Source organism: Elaeis guineensis, chromosome 9, assembly GCF_000442705.2.
Source record: "Elaeis guineensis isolate ETL-2024a chromosome 9, EG11, whole genome shotgun sequence".
NCBI lineage: Eukaryota > Viridiplantae > Streptophyta > Magnoliopsida > Arecales > Arecaceae > Elaeis > Elaeis guineensis.
In genome coordinates this window covers 88,915,666-88,938,112 of record NC_026001.2, presented here as the reverse complement: position 1 = coordinate 88,938,112, position 22,447 = coordinate 88,915,666, and the positions used below count along the sequence as shown (strand labels likewise).

The 22,447-nt window shown below is 36.1% G+C and overlaps 1 protein-coding gene across 1 annotated transcript; it reads left to right on the top strand.

The window, feature by feature from the left end:
- Positions 1–1,146: 1,146 nt before the first annotated feature.
- On the top strand, positions 1,147–21,901 carry LOC105034201 (probable bifunctional methylthioribulose-1-phosphate dehydratase/enolase-phosphatase E1). Its single transcript, XM_010909256.4, has 12 exons — positions 1,147–1,409; positions 1,588–1,724; positions 3,218–3,313; positions 8,073–8,192; positions 9,825–9,914; positions 10,370–10,552; positions 10,708–10,863; positions 16,892–17,041; positions 17,151–17,252; positions 19,247–19,356; positions 19,461–19,579; positions 21,559–21,901. The coding sequence occupies exons 1-12, from the start codon at positions 1,202–1,204 to the stop codon at positions 21,648–21,650; spliced, it is 1,563 nt and encodes a 520-aa protein (XP_010907558.1). The 5' UTR covers positions 1,147–1,201; the 3' UTR covers positions 21,651–21,901.
- Positions 21,902–22,447: the final 546 nt, after the last annotated feature.

The following is a 22,447-nucleotide window of genomic DNA, read 5'->3' as shown; positions in this document are numbered from 1 at the left end:
TTTATACCCAGCTTTCGAATACAATCTTAAAGACAAAAATATTTGAAGGATAACACTATTCAAGATTAGAACCCCGGATTACTTGCTTCCAAGCAAGGCATGTTGTGACCTCTAAGCTACCACTATGATTTATTAGTATTGAGCAAATTTGTAATGCGCATACTTTGCAGAGTCCAACAAAATAAAAAAAAAAAAAGAAAAAAAATGACTATATATATATATATATATATATATATATATATATATATTATAAAAGGTTGGTGGAGCTACACTCCAAGCATTCGCGTGGCATAATGAGGCGAACAAGCGATGGATTTTAAATTAGGAGTCAACATCCAACATAGATTTTGTTCAAATGGGGACAACCATTCAAAACCAAATATCTCTCGAAAACTAGTTTAAGAATTAACTTTCTAAAATACGGTCCTTTGAATCTAGACGTCACCAGGGTCAGGTTAGACTGGAGTACAATCCAATCCCACTGAGCCGCAGCCTCATAAACACGCCGAAGGCCAGAGAAGGATAGAAGCTGTGTCTTTTCTTGCGTTTGCCCACCTCACTCACCTCTCAGCTTTCACCTCACGCATTTCCGACGGCGAAAAAAGTTCATATCACTCTCCGCATAAAAATTCTCGGTGCGTCCGAACTCGCTCACAGATCCCAAAAAAAAAAAAAAACTCTCATGTTTGATTGATTTTTTTTTTAAAAATTGAAAGATAACACTTACATGAGATTAAAATTCTAATATTTTGTAAAAAAATTCTCTATATATTAAAATTAAAATAGTTTTTCTGATATGCTTAATTAGGATAAAGTTGATTTTTTTTGTTAACCAAAAAATATTTTATATAATTTTTTTTATAAAAATAGATGATCAATTAAATATAAATTTTTTTATAGCATATAATTTTTAAGTGATCAATTAAATATATAAAAATTATTTTTTTTAATTATTATATAATTAAATTTTTTCAGAAAAAAATATTAGCAGAATTTTTCCACGGAGCCGACACGTAAGATTCTCCCGCATATACATTTCTATGCAATTCTTCGTTAGATGATGTGGTCCCACGCTCCGATGTTCCAATCCCGTCGGCGGCTTAGTTCCCCACCCAGTCTGAGGGAAAACAGCAATAGAAAAACTTCTCAAAAAAATTTACTATAAGAGGGGAGGAGGAGAGGGGGGGAGAGAGAGGGTTTAATGGCGTCGGCGAAGTCGCTTCCGTTGCTCTCGTCGCAGGCGTACTTGGAGGGAAAGGCGGTGAGGGAGACTCGGGAGCTGGTCGCCGAGCTTTGCCGCCACTTCTACTCCCTCGGATGGGTCACGGGCACCGGCGGCAGCATCACCATCAAGGCCCACGACGACGCCGTCCCCAAGCCCGAGCAGCTCATCATCATGTCTCCCTCCGGTATGTTCTTTATCTCTCTCTGATCTCTTTTCTTGTTTACTTTCTTCATCTTGTGACGATTTACTCCACTCCTAGTCGTTTTCTTTGATAAATATCTCATCTTGGAAAGATATCCGCCTCTTCTTTGTTGGTTTCTTTGATAAAAATCTCATATTGGAAAGGTTGTGATCTCGATTAGGGGTTCAGAAGGAGCGGATGGTGCCCGCGGACATGTATGTGCTATCCGGGAACGGGACGGTGCTGTCAGCGCCTTCACCAAAACCCTACCCCCACAAGCCCCCCAAATGTACCGATTGTGCTCCCCTCTTCATGAAGGTAATCCCGTGTTCTTCTTTGTTATCCTCCTTCACTCCTACTCTTTTGCATTCTGATTCATTTCTTTTTTCATCTGTGAGTTTCCTATAATGCTGATTGGGTCGCTATTAAGTCTAGAAATTGGACCAGTTGTGGAGGAAAGTTCTGATTTTTGGATTATCATGGCGGGTAGTCCGTCAAAGAGGTTCATTTGAAGGGAGGAGCTGAGGATTAGATTTTGAGAATGCATTTTGAGAAATGATGATTAGCGGTAAGCAACAAAGAGGTAGGGTGATTGCTCAGGATTTTTATTTTTTATTTTTGGTATGGTAATTGGTAAAGGGGATGAAAGTTTTTGAATAGCGAGGCTTAAGTCTGGATGAACATGAAAGAGATTTCGATCATGATGCTTGGCATCTTGTAGATTATATGTCTGTGATGCTAGACTGAGGACTGTTAGTGGGAGATGAATCTTTCTGTTCAGTGAACTTACGCATATTGAGCTGAAATAGATGTCTATGAGGCTGTTTTTGGGACCATTAGCAGAAGCTTCTTTGGAGAGATTTTCAATTTATAAGTAATGCTCAAGGGGATTAGGTTTTGTCCTTTTTCTTTTTCTTTTCTTTTTTTTTTTTTTTTTGGGTGGGGGGTTGGGGGGGTGGGGAGGGGGAGTCGGAGTCCTTATTGATAGCTAAAATGGTTTATGTTGATAATTGAGAGCATCATTGAGCATAATGAGACTAAGCATACTTTATAGTCGTCCAATTAGATAGGCCATTAGGTTCTAATCAAGGTATGCCATACCATACCAAACCGGATAGTACATGATATATTGTACCATACTGATTTGGTACTAGTATACGGTATGGGGGGCGTACAGACATTCGGTATGCCGAATCAGTCCTTGTACCGGACGTACATGCAATAGTGACAAGGTGGCACCAATACAGGCCTGGTACCAAGATGGTGTACCTTGTTTCTAACATTCTTATTTTTCAGATTAAAAAGTAGAGAGTCCTTTCAAAGTTTCAAACATTGCAAAAACATTTGATCAACTGATTACACCATTGCTATGTTGTTTGCACTGCTTTCCTTGGATCAGCTGGCAATTTTAAAGTTAGTTTTAGGAGCTAAATTTAAGAGGATACTGACAATGCATTGTTTTACTGGTACTTATAGCTGGAAATTAGACATTAGAATGACATAGGAGGATATTAGAATGGCTTTAGATATATGATTGGCATACCATTGTAGAATTTCTTATGTTGCTTTTAGTGGAAGGTTGACATGTTTTCAAGTCTTAAATATGTTTGTTCTGTAACAAATATTAACAAATATTTCTTTGCCACAATCATCCAAACAGCATACATTTTATTCCTGTACACATGTACATATATAAACAACATATATGCCCAGTATGAGGTTTCTGGTTAAAGCTTCTATGCTTTAATTTTTTAATTTATTTCAGTTCTAGTATATACTGGGTCTGACCTTGTGTTTACTGGCTTTTGTAGGCTTATCAGATGCGCAATGCTGGGGCTGTTATTCATAGTCATGGTATGGAGAGTTGTCTTGCAACAATGATCCATCCCTTCTCAAAAGAGTTCCGAGTAAAGCTTCTTACTTCTTTGATTAGCACAGAAAAGTCAATATAATTTATTTCACACTCTGTGTATAGAAACACTATTGTATTTTGTTATATAATTGATAATTTACTAATGAAGTTCCATAGTTGTGGATTAATCTCAGAAAATTAAGCTTGCCTTCTTATTTCAATGGTTGTTCTTGCGATATATGAACTCTCAATTGGACAACAGTTTTAGGATGTTCATTTTACAGTAGTGTCCTTACAAATTATGTTTGTGTTTTGTCTCCATGTAAAGCATTAAACATTTAATTTCGCTGTGAATCCACATACCACTTTTAGAAGGTTAAAAAATTATGAATTTAATTTTATCAGTTCTTTGTAGTAATTCAAGTATATTCCAAAGCATGCAAGCGAGTATATTATGGAGAAGTTGCAGGCTGTAACATGTCCTCTTGGTCAATATGCATTGTATTGGTGTGAACTCCCTGCAATGGGTTATTAATGGATCTTTCAGTAGGGAACCGTAAGTTGATGGTTCACCTTGACATCTAATTAACATCATTAAATACTCTTTGATCCTATCTGTATTCATTGCCAAGCTGGAGATCTTTCAGTTGTTAATAAAAGGGAATCCCCTGCTATATAACCCTTGAATATCCTGCTAAACATTTCTTTGCTAGAGTTGAGATGGAAGATTTAAAATTGGGGTGGAAAAGACAGCTATTTTAGGATTGGTTGCATATTTTCTTTTAATGTAATATATAATATATTGGGTAAAATGTGTAAAAACCTTTTTCTTTCTGTTCTATGTCACTTGAACCACTTGTAAGATCATTGGTCCACAAAATCTTATAGTAAACTCATACCTGTGCTCAAAGCAAAGCAAGATTCAAGATGATTTATATAAAACCGAGTTTTAATAAAGTTTCTCCTCGTCCTCCTCCTTCACAATCTCTTTTTCATCAATCCTCGTCCTTTCTGTTAATTTTTTATTGGATCTATAATTTTTTCCACATTAAGCCTTAAATTCTCCAATTCTTAAGTCCCAGTCATAAATACCAGCAATCCCAGTCTTAGAAAGCCTAATTTCATTCAGATTGGATGCATAGAGATGTAGGATTGACTGGCATAGCGCCTTAGGTCATCCCATAAGCTCCATCCTTCACTTTTGTAATGAACTCTATTTGGCCAGTATTGGTGTAGCTATGTGCTGAGTTCATACTTGTGATACTCATTTTCTTACTTCTCTATTAATTTAGAAAAATTAAGCTAAGGCAAAGTATAAGTAATGAGGTAGAGGATTATTTAAGAAAATGGGATTTGGATGAAGGATCCTGACACAGAGTTCTATAGCATTGCACTGTAGAGAGATGTACGCTCTCAGCACTATGGATAGAAGAATATTCAAAAAGAACTACTCAAACTTAAAATTCATTCATTAATTGCAGATGCTTTAAAACAAGTGGTATCTATAGATCCCTAGGAGCCCTAACACTCCTACTGGACTAGTGGTTGACCTTTGGACCTACTAAGGAAACTTGATTGTTGAGAAAGCATGCAAAATAATGAACTGCACCTTGTTTTACCAAAACTTTTGCAGACAGTTGGATACTTGTATTATTCATCAGATTCTGGATGCTTATTGATGAGACTTAAGACAATGCCAGGTCAGCAACAGAAAAGACTGCAATCTTCTAAATAAACCTTTGTTTCAAATGCTAGAAAAGAATGCATTGGATTTATGGAATAAACCAACTTGTGACTTGGACTACAAAACTGTAGACCCATGACTCATCCCTTGGGTATATGGGATATCCATGTGTGCACTGTATGCGCTGGATTCGAAATTGTTGTCACCTTGGATTTTGAAGCTTGTCTCGGTCTTCGGTTTGGTCTTCAGTCACTTCCAAGGGAAGATTTCTTTCATGGGTTGACCTCTTGCCTGCATCATGTACTATATATATGACTCCTCTATATATTGGCTCTATGCTGTGCATTGTTACTCAATGCATATTTATCTATGTATTTTGATTTTTAGCAATTCTATTGATTGCATACAATCAATGTACATTTCTGCCTTTTGTTGATAGACTAATGTGAATATCTATTTGTTTTGGACATATTAATAAAAGGTACCAGACATTTGGCCATTGACTTAATTAAATCCTTAAAGAAATAAACTTATTGTTGTAGTCTCAGGCCTTTAGCAGAGCTAACAATTTGGATTATGTAAAAAAAACTTATCAGCTTGTGATAGGATAACAACAAATCAGTGAAAATGGAAATAGGGAATGTGGAGCTGCAGAATGCATTCAACACATCAAACGAGAAGATTTAAGATTTGATGATCAGTGGGGAGGATATTTATGAAAATGATGCGTCCGTATAGGTGAACATGGATTTTTATGGGCCTAGATATAGATGTACCAAAAGATGTATCTTCATTCTTCATGAATATTAGTTGGGTCATGAATGTTACAGCATATGTTGGAATACAGTGTGACAGAATCAGACATTGGCCACTGGGTCCTCTGATAAAGTCCTTCAGGACCTGATGCTTGCTAAACCTAGCATGTTTGATATAGGTGTCATTTCACGACTAAACTCAGTTATGTTGAGAAGTGGACGAGTTGAATTGACTAAGGTATATCTCATGTTACTAATGGGTGTATCCTTTGATAGCAAAGCTTAGCGTACAAGAACTTTTAAAGTTTACCGTAAGTAGTGGGATGAAGCATGGGTTTTATGGTTCTTGTCCTTAAGGAGCATTACAAATATAAGAAAAGTTATAGTCAAATTGACCATACTACTTTTTCAGTAGAATCAACCATACTATTAAAAGTAAAGAAAAAAAACCAGTTAGTTGAAGGATGACCAGATTCACAAGAATAAATATTGTGTACAGAATTGCATCATCATAGTACCAAATGGGAAGTCGATGGAATAATGATTAAAATAGAATTTTGTTTTGTGTGCTTGTTTGCGTATAGCTCTGGAAGGTTAACAATCAAGCTGTATTCCTGTCTAGGCATTTCCTTCAAAAATTTAAACTTTGGAAAAAGCATCTCCATGGTATATGTTGACCTGAGAATACTAGGAGTATTGTACAATACGAAGTTATTGGCAGGGTTAACAGAAGTAAGCCTACAAATTATCTATGAGTCAACAAGGGCAAATATGAAACTAATTCTGGTGAAACTGATAAGCGTCTATTATTATATGTTTACAAATGTGGGATTTGAAACCCTATCTTGTTAAACTTTTTGTTGAATATCCTACCCTTGATAATTAGGAGATGATTGATGAGATGAAAACATAAATGAAAAATGGATTTCTAAGTAAATTATAAGAGCATAGCAGTTAAATGAGCTTGGTTAACCAAAAAAAATCCTATTGAATTGTAAATATTTTATAAAAATAATGTATCATTCATGAGATATTCTGGAAAAGTTGCCTCTTAATTGACAAATGGAAAGATAAATGTCGCATGGTGATGCAATGGGATCTTTTATGATCATTACATGCCACTGTTGACTGTTCTGTGTCAAAATCTTGTATGATAGACACTGCTTGTAAGAGTTTGTCTATCTTTGATCCACATTGAAACAAGAAGAAAGAAGATAGTTGGAGCCCATGCGAGAAAAACTGCGCTATAAATTTACAAAATATAATGGGGAAAGAATAATTATAAAAAATCAGTTAAAAGTATAAATAAGATGTGTCATTGAGAAGTTCTCTGAGCTCTCCATTCTATATTTCTATATTCATTTTTTTTTCTGTCATGTAATATTTGTTTCAATTGCTCGCATCTATTGTTTCTGCATCCATTTCATGATAGAAGACAATTAGCTTCAATACAGGAGGTGCTAGGAAAGAGATGAGATCCAACATTCTAAATTTTATTGAGAAATTTCTTATTTGTTCTCAACTTAAATGCTTGGTTTTTTGCTGTCAGTGAAGAAAGACTAATGATCGGAAGCAAATGAGAAGTTACTAAAAAATAGGGGCAGCCTGGAAATGTTACTAAAGAAGCAACCCAAAGTAAGGTGGTATTATTGCTAGGGCTAAATCTTCTGAAGACAAGGCTAAAGAATAAGGGAGTAATATGGGTGGTTGGAGGATCTTTGCCACTGATGCCTCTTATGAGAAAAGGATGGCTTTGCTGGTGGTGCTTTTTTGTTGTCAAGTAAATGTATGATACTGACTACTGGAAGAGTATGTGAAGTATAAGGCAGCATTTTTTTGCAGTTATTTTCACAATAAGAGAGACATGGATTGAATTTAGCATGGGATTGAGAAACATAGTTGTCTTGAGAGTTTCAGGAAATCAACTACATGAAGCAAATTCAGAGACAGAGTTATATTATTGTGAAATACAAGAACCAGGAGAATGGTAAAATAGTATTCTAGTTAGGTCAAAAGTTATGACTGCAACTGATGTTATGTGAAATTGCAGAGGAAGGTATACAGCTATGCAATGGGAGAATAAATCACCTTCTTAATTAGTAGAAAAGATGAGGAACTGCCGCTGTTAAGGCAGATGTACTGATTGTTGCTTTTATTTTCTTTTTGTAACAAAAAGGAAATTATCTTTGCTTAACATGTTACATCATAGGTAGGTCTTATAAAGAGCTTCCATGAAATCAATGTGATACTTAAATTTTCTTCCTTTAGGTTTTCATTTCTCTTCTAGACTGATAGTTTCTCTTTTAATTTTGTTTATTTTAATTCTTTCATTCAGTTTATCTTACGGCTTCATGTACTTTGTTTTATTGATGCAGATTACTCACATGGAGATGATAAAAGGAATTCAAGGACATGGTTATCATGATGAGCTTGTTGTTCCAATAATTGAGAACACTCCTCATGAGAGTGAGCTTACAGAATCCCTAAGTGAAGCGGTATATTTTCACTAGATTAATGTGTTCCTTTTCAAGCTTCATCAAGCATATACAGTATGTCCTCTTTAGGTTTGTGCTGTTGATTTATGACATGCTGAAGGAATTGCAGTCACAAGCTTACACTTGACAGATCTATGTTTCCACAAAATGGTGTGATGGCTGCCTACTGCAAATTAATGCGGAACAGTAGAATAAACTTCAAAGAAAGTATTACCTAAAGAATAATCAATGAACCTGTGTACATTGACAAGAGATATCTAGAAGAACATGCACAAATTATTGTTAACTGGTTGTGTTACTAAGAAGCAGCTAGAAGAGTGTACACATGCTTCCAACAGGTTTAGAGCGGGTACATGATCCTCTGCTGAATTTAGCTCAGATGAGCTTGTTGAGGTGGATGCTTGGTGGTAGAAAGGATGGGTGTCATCAATGAATATAGTAAAGAAATAATTGGAGCATTACTGTAGAAAATAAGATGATGAACCGTCCTGGATGGTAAACTTTACCAAACACATCCCTTTTTAGGAAGGGGTCATCGATTCAGGATATCTGAATGGAGCATCGGGAGATTAGTGATGATTCAAATGCAAGTTGCAAGAAGAAATATGAAGATTCTTTCTTTTCTAACAAATATGTATTCATAAAGCCATCTCTCGTTAAATGGGTGAATGTTTGGTTAACTATATGGATGCTATGGTTAATTATAGAAAGGCAATTTCGGAAAGTTCAACTGAAAATGCAAATAATTTCATTCAGAATTTTGATTTTGGTTAGTGAACCAAATATTAATTTATAAATGGGGCCTTTCCACTAGCCAATTCCATATTAATGAGATAAAGCTTGTTGATTGAAGTAGGTTAAGGTATCAAACTATCAATAAGTTTTTTGGGTTCATGCTTGTTTCAATTCATTACATGGCCTTGAAATTCTGGAATTTCTTGGTTGGTATCCAGATGTATTAAAACTTTTTAGATCCTGAATCTCATTTCTTGGTCATCTGTTAGATTTTGGGCCAAGGTGTCTCAGAATTACCAAGAATGTTTGACATCAGGCTGTGGAACTGTGTGTGTAGGTAGAGATTGTGGACAAGAACTATTGTAGGGACATAGGCATTTACCAGATTACATCTTATTAAGAAAGGAGTTTCTTTGACATAACCCACTTGATATGGTATATTTTGCCTATGCATAAAATTGATTGCAGTAGAGTTATCCTTGTAATAAATTGATTGCAGTAGTTATCCTTGCAGTCAATTATAAGATTAATTGTCTCCTATTGCTAGGTCGAAGATTTTCTCATCTTCTAAAAGTTTCAGGTAGCATTCGATGGGCTACTAGGCTTAGTTGGTTCTAGTGTTAAACAGTAAACACCAAGTCTTCCTAAGACTCCTGAGTTCTGGTAAAATACATTAAATACACTGTATAACATCTAACAACCGGCAACTACTGAACGAAGAAGATAGTTCTTGGTGTTATGGTTGCAATATCCTTCTTTAGGGCTTAGAATAGCTGCTTGCTAATTGTGAACAAAGTTTTTCATGATTTATCAGAGCAATAAAATGTCATAGCATGATGTTGACTCTAATTATATGGCTACATGTATTTGTGAATATACTAATCTAATGCACTACAGATTGCTGCATATCCAAAAGCAACTGCTGTGCTTGTGCGCAACCATGGGATATATGTATGGGGAGACTCTTGGATCAGTGCCAAGACACAGGTTGGTTCAACTTCTAGTGAGTGAGTGAATTTGCTTCTGATTTTTGAGTATATATGATTATATGTGTTTATTTCAGGTTTTCCGCTTGTACTTCCACATGAGATATTTGTGTCCAAGCCATTATTACCATTGTATATGGCTTTGTCATGATACCTGCAAGTACTTGTTTGTTGGATAAAAATCATAAAAACATGCCATATTACTATGTATTCAATCTTCTTGTGATCCGAATGATTATATGACTTTTTTTGTGTTTATAGTAAATATTTTTTTTAGATCTTCTTTTGGTTTCTAGTGTCTACTATCACGATAGAATCATTTCCTATCATTGGTAGGGTCATTTTGTTTACTGACTCTTCCTTAAGATTTTATCTAATTAGTTGCTTGTATGTCATAAGCTTACAGAGATGATTTTTTTTCAAAAAAAATATTTTTCTGTTGTATTCCTTTCTCAGGCTGAATGTTATCATTATCTTTTTGATGCTGCCATCAAACTTCACCAAATGGGTATTGACTGGACTACTCCAAGCCATGGCCCAATAAGCAATACAAAGGCCATTCAAGGTAAGGATTGGAATCCAAGTGGTTCCTTAAGAGCAGGGCTCCTGAATGGCAATCATGTTGTGGAGCTGTCAAGAGTAAGTTCTGTAGTCTCCTTTTTATGTGTCAAAATCATACTTAGGATTTGCTTGTGTGCAAGAACTGTGCTCATTGTTTCAGTTTTTACTCTGTTGCATACTTCAACTCAAAAAATATGAAGTTAATCATTAATAAATTACTCAATTTTTTGCAGCAATGCATTGTTCTTGACATTGAAGGAACGACAACCCCAATATCATTTGTTACAGATGTTCTTTTTCCCTATGCTCGTGATAATGTACGGAAACATTTGATATCAACATATGATAGTGAGGAAACCAAGGATGATATCAAGCTATTGCGTGCCCAAGTAAGATGTTAATGGCTTTCTTTTTAAGTAAGATAAGTGTGTATGCTTGTGTATTTCTGTGTATAACACTAGGCTTAGGATCTACCTTCACAAGAAATCTTAGGTGGCAGGAAAAGCACCTCTACTTAAAGTGATTATATTTGTGGCTAGATGGTAAAATGTGTGAAATTGATTGCAGTTATTCTGTTATGGATGTATAATACTTGGCAATTTATATACATCTGCAAAGAATGGTTGTACCATGTTGGAGACTGATTAATCAATTGTTGATGAATATTCATCTTTCATGCTGCAGCTCTTGTTGTTGGGGTGCATTTAAACTAGCTAATCTTGGTGGATGTGATCAGCATGATTCATGGCTAGATATGTGAATATTAATAAATCCATTACTAGATCAAGACTTCATGTTGCAAAAACCATTTGTTTGTATCATAGCTGAGTTCAGTATTTAAGCAGCATGATCTTGTTTTTTGCTTTTTGGAGAACATTTAAACATTTGTTTGTCACTCAAAATCCATGCCATTTAGGGGTGACATATGACACTGTCTACACCCAGTGGAGCATAGTTTGGAATTTTAGATCTTGATTAATGATTCTTAGATATATGATTCTTTTTATGAAGGAAGAACTTTTCAACCTACTCTTGAACCAGGAGTAATGATGGGAAGCCAACCAAATTTTGAATGCAATATTGTTCCCCTGCACTATGAACCTGGTTTAAAGGAGGTCAGCCAGAATGAGATGAGAGCAAAGTTGCTATCAATGACAGAATTAAATAGCACATTTCTGTTCCCTTTTTATTAGGCCTAATGTTTTGGGTTACACAAGAACTAAGATATCTGATATTCTCAAGCCAATGACCCTTCCCTCCCCTACTCCGAGTTATGGGAACCGGGAAGGAAATGAGGTCAGCTGGGTAAAAATGAAGTCTCCAGAATTTTGCAAATCTTGCTTTGTAATATCTTACCCACTCAAGACTAGAAGAGGGTCCATAATACAAGCTGGGTCAAGATCAGTTAGAATCCTCCAATCTTCATTTGGTAAGCATACATGTCTCTCAGGAAAAGAATTCTTCTCATGGAATGTATGCTGATTTGCATTAATCATGATTAGTTAATTGTGCCTAGAGTATTGAGTTGTCATCTTCACAAAAGCATCACATCAGTCTCTCTCTTCTCTTATGACTTGATAGGTAGGGGCTGCTGTCAAGAAGGGTTCAAACCTTTTCTTATTCCATGTCAAGGTGCTATCGAGCTCAGTCTTAAGGTGGAGTTCATTTCTTTTCTTTCTTGCCTGCATGGAAAGTTTCTCTTGAGAATACCTCAGCTCACTCACCAGATTTCTTTTCCGGAAGGCCTATGGTGATCCCCAATTCACCATTATTATCACTTGTCATGTGCTTAGATGAGGATGCAATGGTCAATCAGATAGGGTCCCCTTGGGTCCCATATGAACCTTGATCCTGGACCATGATAGATTCACATTTGGACTTAAGGCAATGTTGGGTCGGACCAATGCACAAGGTTCTAGTGTGGGCCTAAAACCTACGTTGGGGAAACTTCATTCTTTGTTGTTTTAAGTGATAAGCCCATGCATAATCAAAAACTGGTTCATATTCAGACCCATCCATTTATCCTCTAAATGATGTATGCACATCCTCACATCCTCTAAAACTGGTTCATATTCAAACTGTTCAAGTTATACTCTAAAAGATGTATGCATATTCTCACAATCTCTCTGGACATAAATCACCATGGTACCTCCCATTCTTGACAGGATTATTCTAATTATCCTCACAACCATGAGTGGCTTCAGGAATCAAGCCTGTTAATAATGATATAAGCCAAACTGAATACTCTAGGTCTAGGTATTCCATGTTAAATTTTCTAAGTTTTCCAGCCTGTCCTTAGGCAACAAACCATACATAAAGAGGCATATTGGTCATTAATACCCCCTATCATCATTGATTTATAGTCTTGTGTGTTATATTTACAAATTCACTATTGGATGGGTTATGTATTTCTACTTTCTGGTCATCTTAATTAGAGTTTTCTTTTCAATAACAAGTGCAATTAAACATGTAGCCACAATCACCTCATTCCTTATGATATTATGGTATCTCTCCTTACCTCACGAACTGATGTTAAATCCATCCAAGGTTTGCAGTCTTGCAGTATATGAGGCATCTATCATGTACTGATACAGCATGTGGAACAGTATGCCCCTGTATTTACTGTTAGCTCATGGTTTGCTGATATTGGATGGTACAACCATGTCGATTCAGATTGATATAGGTTGGTACAGTCGGTAGTATGTGGTGGTACGATGCATGGCACAGGGCAGTACAACACATGGTTGGCAAATGAGACTTACCTAGGTTTTTATGCTCGAATTTTATATTCTCAAGGAATACAATTATGCAAAAGAATGTTAGGGAAATCATTTTAACTGCACTTGATGATAGGACATGTCTGGTAGACTGGTGATGTGGTTCTCCCAACTGTTAGATTCTTTTCTTAATGCTAACAAGGAGGTCAATGAAACAGTTGATGGTAATAAGCGTAATAACTATCTCGTCATTCAATATTATATCAACTGATGCCTTTTCATCATTGAGAGAGTCAAAGGCATTCTATTGTTTGAACTCAAACATTGGTTATATGTTCAAGGTGCAAGGTAGTATAGTTTCCTATGTTATACATTCTGATGTGAAGACAATTCTGCTAATCACATTGCTATTGTGATTTATGTGGACAGTACAGCTTCTGGAAATGACTTTGCTGACATGTAAAAGGTTAAAGAGACAGCTGGGTCTGAAGACTGAGTCAAACTAATTAATTATTGTTGTCACCTATTTAAAATTGGATTATTGGAAATAAGATTGCTCAATAATGGATTCCCTTATAAAGCTTTTTGCAAGTAAAAGATCATGACAACTGATCCAAGGATGTTAGGTATTGAATACCAAATACGGATGCCAATTTACTTGGGAATCACTCAAGTACTTCATTGATTGTCATTATGGTCAGTTAATTCATGAAAGCTTTTGGAAAGGCCCATCATGATGTTGTAGACCATATCATGTGTACTGGTGCTCTCAGCAAGGCATTTTATATAACCAAAATGGTCATTAATGGATTAAAATGTTCTAATAATGCTGATTGGCAGCACTTCTTTGTTGGAAACTTTAGTGGATGAATCGCCATCAGCTGCTGCATGTTTAACTAATAATCTGGATTTCCATTAGAGAGCCAAAGAGTGTAGAGTAGGCTCTTGTGAAAAAGCTCTGAGGTTGAGGAAGCACTCACACTTGATTTGAACTAGTAGATTAGAAGATTAATCTATTCAAAAGAGCCTTGTAACGGAAACAACTGGTAACGTTAAACTGTAATTGCAAGCTTGATTGATTTCATGTCTGAACTCTTTTTCCAGAAGAGTTCTGACTGTTGTTTGGTCAGTTGTCCATTTTTGCCTTATAAGTATATAATACTATAACTTTTTGTTCTTATTCTGAGATTTTGATATTACTAGGTGGAGGGGACACACACCTAGAGTTGAGCACATACTAGTGGCTGATATCTGTTGTTGGCATGGTTATCTGTGGGTGGATAGAAGGAATCTAATAGTTTATGAGTTCATAATAGATTTGTTCACACTTCAACGGCCCACCTATGGCCACTCAAGCATGAAGCATTTCAAACAGGCCTAAGCCTGGATTTTAAGCCTGGCGGGCTGTGCCAGGCCTGAAATATGAGCCCACTAGTTAGGTTGGACTCGGGTTTAGGTCAGCTTGAGCCTGGCCTGGCCTGGATCTGATATAACATACAATATATATCATATATGTATGCCCAAGCCCAACCTAATATTGGATGCCCAAAAAAATATTGATAGCTCTCTTCCATGCACCTACACTCCTTATCAGAATAACCCTAAACACAAATTCATAGGCCCTATCAATCCCTTTTAAATGTTTAATCTTTGCAAGTTTTTTTAAATATTTTTAAGCTGAAAAAAGGGTTTGGGAAGCCCGAGGCTTGGCCTAAAGCCTGAGGAAATACCGGGCTTGAGGTTGGGAGGTAGGCCCAAAGGCGGGGCTGGGCTGGTCCCGAGCTTGACTAATTTTAGATGTACCTCGGGCAGAGCCAGGTCTGAGTCTGGCGTGGCTCACTAATGGAACAGGTCTAGTTTGAGGCTTGCCGTACCGTATCAAATCGGGTGGTATGGGATATACTGTAATGTACCAATTTGGTACCAGTACATAGTATGGAGAGCATATTGACACTCGGTATGCCTAACGACCTATATCGACATAGTAATAGGTTGGCATCAGTATGGAGCCTGGTACCGAGACGGCGAATACTCTAGTCCGGAATAACTCACCCTTGCTGTGGTTGTCGTTGTTCTTTCTCGAGCTTGTTCTTTCATCCCCATCTCATCTGTTTATCGTCTTCTTCAGCATTGCCTTAATCCCCTTGTGGCAAATCATCAGAGCTGCAATGTGTGGACTCCAAGTTATTTATTCGCTTTCATTCCTTCTATGGTTCTTCTGACAGCATCTTTGTACCTTGGTATGATCCATTGAGTCACCACAAGCTTATAGTCATTGCTGATCTAAAAACAATGTTTGGCAGGTGATGAATAGGATCTGTTCAAGTTCATATGCTGCTACAGCTGTTGGGCAGGCATGCATATATTAGTGATATCTATGCACTTATCTTGCAGATGAGTGAACATGCTCATGATGCAATTTTTTCAGTATCTTTTGACACTTTATGATTTCAGAAAGTGGAAAATGTTTCAAGAAAGAATTGTTGGCAGTTTTGTTGTTACTTTATACATCTAAAGACCAGTAAGCAGCTCTTCTTTTATAGAATGAGGAGTTGATAGGTAAAAAGCATGGTTCTGTAGATTTGTGCAGATAATATAATCTGACATGATGTTGCTACCTCTGAACCTTAACTTGTGTTTACAAACAAGAAAATGCTCATGAGATGCTGTTTTCTGGTACTTATTTGCAAAATCTGCTAACAGAATAATTAGGAGTGAGGGACGTTCTGGAACCACAGATCTCTTATTTCTATTTCTGACTTTTTAAAATGCTTACATTTGTTACACATCACACTTTTGATTTGTTGGCAATAGAAAATGGGATTCCCAGATTAATTTGATTTTTCGTATTTGTTGATATGAAGTAGTCTGACAAATTTTGTGACTGGTTGACATCTTGATACAAACTCTTTAGAAGTTGCCAAAATCCTGATTCATCATTGTTTAGGCTTGAGAAGGTTCTTTCAATGAAATGTTTAAGGCCAGTTGGCACCTAAAAGAGAAGGCTCAGTGAAATGCTTGAGGTCTTTAGCAGATTTTATGATCGGTTGACAACATGATACAAACTCTTTAGAAGTTGCCAAATTCCTGTGTCATGTGTGTTTAGGCAAGAGAAGGCTTTTTTCATGAAATGTTTAAGACCAGTTGGCCCTTCAAAGAGATATACTCACTTGGTTGTAATCTTTAATTCTTGCTACCAAATAACAACTCTCCATGGCTCCACCAGACCTGTAAATAGTCTGAATGGAGGTGGAAGATGATAACTATCGATATAGGTGCTGATTTCGACGTTTCATCTCTAAGGCACAAATTAAAAAAAACAGCCAAATAACCTACCGGGCCAGCTTGATCAGTTTTGTGTTATATGTATTCATATTAGCCCTGGTTTGGGGGTGGTGTTTTCTGAAAGGTCACCATATTTACTAAATGACCTACAATAAACTACAAGCTCTTTCCTTAAGTTTCAGTTCTTTTGTGTGTTATTTCTTTGTGTGTTCCTAGGCAAAGCACTCAATATTCTTCACTCTTGTTTTGGTTCCTAGTTTCCTCTTATTAGTATTATCCTTTTTTTGCTTTCTTATTTCGAGCCATAACACATGGTCCCTTTAATGTCTTATTTCCATGTTTTTTATATTTGAGTCTCACATTTTCCATCCTGATTGTTCATAATAATTAACACTTAAAGGCAACTTCTGTGTAGGTTGAGGATGACCTGAAACAAGGGGTGTTGGGTTCTGTACCCATTCCAGCTGATGATGCTGGGAAAGAGGAAGTTATAAATGCTTTAGTAACTAATGTGGAGGCAATGATAAGAGCTGACAGAAAAATTACTTCTCTTAAACAATTGCAGGTAATAATTTTGGATTCCATACAATTCCTTGAGGGTAAGGGACATATCTATAGCTATCAGATTTTTTTTTTTTTTTTGGTTTTACTATGTTATTCCATTCTATATGCAGGGTCACATATGGAGAACCGGATTTCAAAACAAAGAATTGCAGGGAATTGTTTATGAGGATGTTCCTGAAGCTCTTAAAAAGTGGCATGCTGATGGCTTAAAGGTCTTATAACTAATATAACTTTGGTTGTTATCTCCTAGCTGAAGTATTTTTAACTCCAGTGATCCTGAAGAGAAGGCATCCAGGAGTGCTACTTATCATAAATGAGTAACTGTTTGCTTCTCAAAACAGGAAGTCTTTGTCCTGATAAATATAGACTGGAGGAAAGGGTATTCTATCACTCAATTGTTCACATTTCAGTAGTTTTGCCTTATTTAGTAACTAATATCAATGAAACATTCCATTCTTTTTGAGGAAAACGAAAGATTTCATATTATCTTGTAATATAGAACCATTTTTCATCTTAAAAGAACATGCTTTCATAGATGAAAGATTCCATATCTTTTTGAGGAAAATGAGAGATTCCATATTGTCTGGTAATATACCATTTTTCATCTTAAAAGTACATGATTTCGTATGTAAAGAAAACTTAGAAAATGGTTAAATGTTCCTTTGGCCATAGAAGACATTTCATGTAAAGTGGTTTATCTTGTTATGTTCTAGAGCTGAAAATTATCAGCTTTTTAACATGATTTACAAATTGTCCTTGGTTTTATTTTTTTTTATTACTTATGTTGGTAATTTTACCATTTCTCTAAATTTTCTATACTGTGATCTTCTCTTGCCCATCCTTTGAAAAAGTAGTTAAGACTCACTGAGACGGTATTCATTCTTCATTTGTGTTTTTTTTTTTTAAGAGAGAGAAAGTTAAGTTCATCTATTGCTGATTATCTGTTTTCTTTATTATTATCATGGACTCTAGAAAAGTAGCTTAAACTACAACATGAGTGTGTGCACTAGTGATTGACATTTGGCATCTTATTCAAATTTATTAAATAAAATGACGGCAAACTATGATATGCTTGTGATATTTTTTACATGCTGAAATTCATTTTCCAATATATGTAGAAGAATTTTGGGCAATAATTTTATTTGTTTTAAGATGCTAAATACAAGTAAAAATCCGACAGAACTTTGAGAACATGGATGGTCGGTGCTTTTATGTTGTGATGAATGGATGAGAATAGCATTTCAGAGTTAACTATGTCTAGGAAGATGGACTTTACTTTCTTATAGAATGCATAATATACTAAAACCAAATTTCAACATAGAATAGGTTTTGAGTTAAAAGTCTTTTGTATGCTTTTGTAACATATTTATTAGGTCAGAAGGGTTCAGTTGAGAGGAGGTGGAGAATAGAAAATGAATTTGCAAACAAGCAAAATTTAGACTACATATATTTTTAAGTCTTTGCTGGTCTACTTTTACATGCCAAACGCATTGTAGAAGTATGGTTTTCCTAACATATAGATTGTAGTCAATTTGAACCTTAAAAATTTTGTGTTGGAATGCTGGACTTGCTCCCAGCTTCTGTGAAGCTTTGTTTGGCCGTGGAGTTAGGTTGAACAAGAAGTTTCTAGTGTTTAATTTTACTTATCATACTAGTGGGAAGCATTTTTATGTAAATGCACCCCCCTCCTACCCCAAAAGGAATATAATGCACACTTTTCTTGGTGTTCACAAGTTTATTGCTTTAGCACCTAAATAACATAAACTGGGGGTTCCATTGGATATTGTTCATTAAAATAAGGTAGATCACAGTAAGGATTGCATTTCTGCATTAACAGGGAGGAGCTAACTTTGAGGGTTGGAACATCTGATCAAGAGCTAATTGACTTAAATTGGTGTTTCTATAATCCATTTAATCTGTCATCCATGAACTTGATTTTTGTATTAGCTTAGTTTTTAATAAACTCTCTTAAATTGGAATTTCATATCAAATATCGATTCTACTAGTACCTGTTAGAGTGTTTTGAGGTCTGAGTCAACTCGGACCTTGCCGTGACCTGAAGTTGATGACTTGCCTTTCTTGTATATATAGCTATTTTCTATGATTGTTCTATAATTCACTTAATAATTTTGGTAGGTGACCTGAGAATAGAGACTCATCTTTATGCTATCTCATATATAGAATTGGAATTGACTTGTCCATACAGATCTACATATATTCAAGTGGTAGTAGAGAGGCCCAGAGGCTTTTATTTGGAAATACTGCTTATGGGGACTTGAGAAAATACCTATGTGGTTTTTTTGACACTACGATTGGGTAAGTACCCTTGCTGTCCATTGCAAAGTAAAATTATTATAAACTTTTGTCATTGCTACTGTTCACTCAAGAAAAGCTTCTTCTGTCTCTTTTCATATGTATAGAAACAAAAGAGAAGCACACAGTTACTTTGAAATCTCACAGTCGGTTGGAGTGGATAATCCATCTCAAATCTTATTTGTAACTGATGTTTATCAAGAAGCTGTGGCAGCAAAAGCTGCAGGTAAATGCTTTAGTACTATTCCTGACATTAGTTTGGGTTCATGTTCCATTTTAAACCTTTGTTGCTACCTGAAAAGCTACAGGCTATGTAGCTTATGTATTTGATATGTCCTGGTTATCATTGACCTACCTGGAATAAATCCATGAATTTGATTTCATAGAAGTTATGATATTGAACCTTACTTGAAATGGATTAGATTCTCTGTTTCACACAACATTTTGATTCAGGTTTTACAATTGGATTTCTGTTTCATTCATTTGTACATTGTTCTAGTGACAGACAATTACACAAACATACCCACATCATTTTACAGATGTTGGTTGTTCAGCATGCAATTGCAAGTTCTAGGCCACATGCATAGAGATATGCTTGTTCTCATGCACAATTATAAAGGGAACTCTTTTGATGGGAGTGCTAGTATACTGTATCAAATTCTTTTAGTTGTGCTTCTCTGTATTCTTCTCTGAATATTTACATTAGTTAAATTTGTTTTTTATCCACGCAAGAACATGGTAATTTTTCTCTCATTGTACTAATTCTTTGATGAATGCTAGAATGGAACATTGATTGATCATTAGGTAGAACTGTAGAAGCATCCAAGCTTGTTGAATCTACTTCTCTCATGTATTTCAAAAAGTCATACTAATGATGATTAAAGGCTGAAAGCAGTGGAATCTCATTTATGTGGGGCACCATATATTTTGATAATACTATATGCTTCCTGTTGTTTGTCTACCTGATGTATATATAAGAACAGATAATGCACACATGTTTTCTTGTTTCTACTAATCCAAATGTTGCAGATCATGACCAACAATTTAGATATTTAGTTCAGATGTTTCATCATATATCTGAAAAGTCATTAAGATCTAGGCTAGAATCCTATTCATAGAACTTTGGCTCAATTTTGTGTTTGCGCATTTGGTGTGTGCTTGTGTCTGTGGTGGTGTGGGGTCAAAACCATAATCCTACCAAAACAAAATTGAAACAACCATTAAATATGAATCTACATCTAATTTGCCTAGGAACTAGCAAAAGTTTTAGAGTTTTCCTACTCATGCATCTAGCAGTCTCACTGTAGATCATTGTAATGGCAAACTATGGTATACTCTAATGCTTGCAGCTGGCACTTAATGTCGGTGTGGGCATGACACTCGGGTAGGCATCCACAATAAGAAATTCAAAGGGAATGAATCTAATGCTGACATATACCAGCACCAAATTCTTGCATCCAAGTCCATATAGCATAGGATGCAATGCAAGGTTGATTACATTTATGGCTTTGAAGCATTTTGATTAGTTGAATTTTGGTTTTTGTGCTTGTCAAGTTGTCTTGATCAAGGCTGTATTTTGGCCTCTTAGTTTATGCGATCGATCACATATTTTGGCACAATAAATCTTGGCACCTTCTTTTGCATGTCCACTTGTAGATATATGACTTTCAAGTTTCAACTGCAGTATTATTCGTTTTAGAATAGGTTTAATATTGTTGTGGATCATATGATAAAATAGGGTGGACCTCGGTTTAGTGCGTCCATTAGGTTTTGGATGGAAGGATGGATAGATGGTTGGTCGGTTGGTTGGTGACAATGTTTTAGGGAGAAGAAACCAGGGGAATGCAACTATCAAAAGGGGGCTGTATCTATCAATCATCTAGTGCCGTCCTGGATTACAAGCCAGTTACTTTTTGTTTCCGCTCTCTTTAACTTTAATGGATATAATCAAACTACAGATGCCGAATCTCCAGTTTTGGATGCATTAACATAATTTCTTATCTGCTGAATCCAGTCACATGAACCATTAGATCAGAATGGTCAAGCCAATGCATATCTTGTTGAAATGAGTAAAAGGGGAAATTGAAACAACATTTTTGGTTATTATAGTCTTGCAGTGTTTGAGATATTTTGATTGAATCTTGTTGCCCTGAACATGCTATAATTCCTGTTTGTTTTTGGTAGTAATATCTCAGCTATTTGCAGGTCTTGAAGTGTTAATCTCCATCCGTCCTGGAAATGCGCCCCTCCCTGAGAATCATGGATTTGGGATAATAAAATCCTTTGCAGAAATCTAAGTTGTCAGAAGCTGTAGCATTGTTCACTCATCTCTCCACCTGAGATGTCTCAGGTTCAAAAGCTGAGTGGTGGTGAATAATTGCCATATCCTCGAACAGGAAAATCTGTAGTAGATCAGAGTCCGAATGCATAGGACTTAATGGTTGTGAAACAAATCATTATGACAAGTTTTGTATCTAGCTTGAAACTTTATCTTGAATTTGTAGTGGACTGACGTTAAAAGCTTAATATTGATTGCATTTTCCGACAATCTTGGATATATTCATGCAAAAGTTTTTCTTGAGAGTGAGAGAGAGGGAGATTGATCGACACTGTAATTACCTAGGTTCAAATTTTTATGGTGATGTATCATCCAAGAATTGAACTGAGAATCTCTAGTTGCTAAACAAAGAGGTGTGACCATGGGGACAAGACCTAGTTCAAGAAATATAATCTATATTATATTAAAATAGAGACATCAGCCTCCGTCTGTTAAGGAAAGGAAAAAGAAGAAAAAGATCTTGATTGACGTTCCATCGTTGGTGAATCAACACAGGAGAATGGAAAGGTCGAGCAAGCTAGCGTGTCCGTGAGCTGTAGGATCGAACCGCAACGAGAAAACTTTAATCCTAGAGAAGATGGAGGAATAGTGGAGAGAGAGGAAGCATTAGAGAGAGGAATCCAAGCTCAAACTTTTCGATGGGGGCTTTCAGACTGGGGATGAGTGGCAAGATGTACATTGGGCTGAATGTGGAGTTCCCTAGGCTGTCGCTCCACTCCATCCACTTTGAGCAATTCCTAATCACCAACGCCATCG

Excerpts from the sequence above, each read along its gene's own strand:
- LOC105034201 (XM_010909256.4), top strand. The coding sequence starts at position 1,202 with ATGGCGTCGGCGAAGTCGCTTCCGTTGCTCTCGTCGCAGGCGTACTTG. Across the intron at positions 9,915-10,369 it reads GGATCAGTGCCAAGACACAG|GCTGAATGTTATCATTATCT; the intron begins GTTGGTTCAACT and ends TTCCTTTCTCAG. Across the intron at positions 17,042-17,150 it reads CTTCTCTTAAACAATTGCAG|GGTCACATATGGAGAACCGG; the intron begins GTAATAATTTTG and ends TTCTATATGCAG.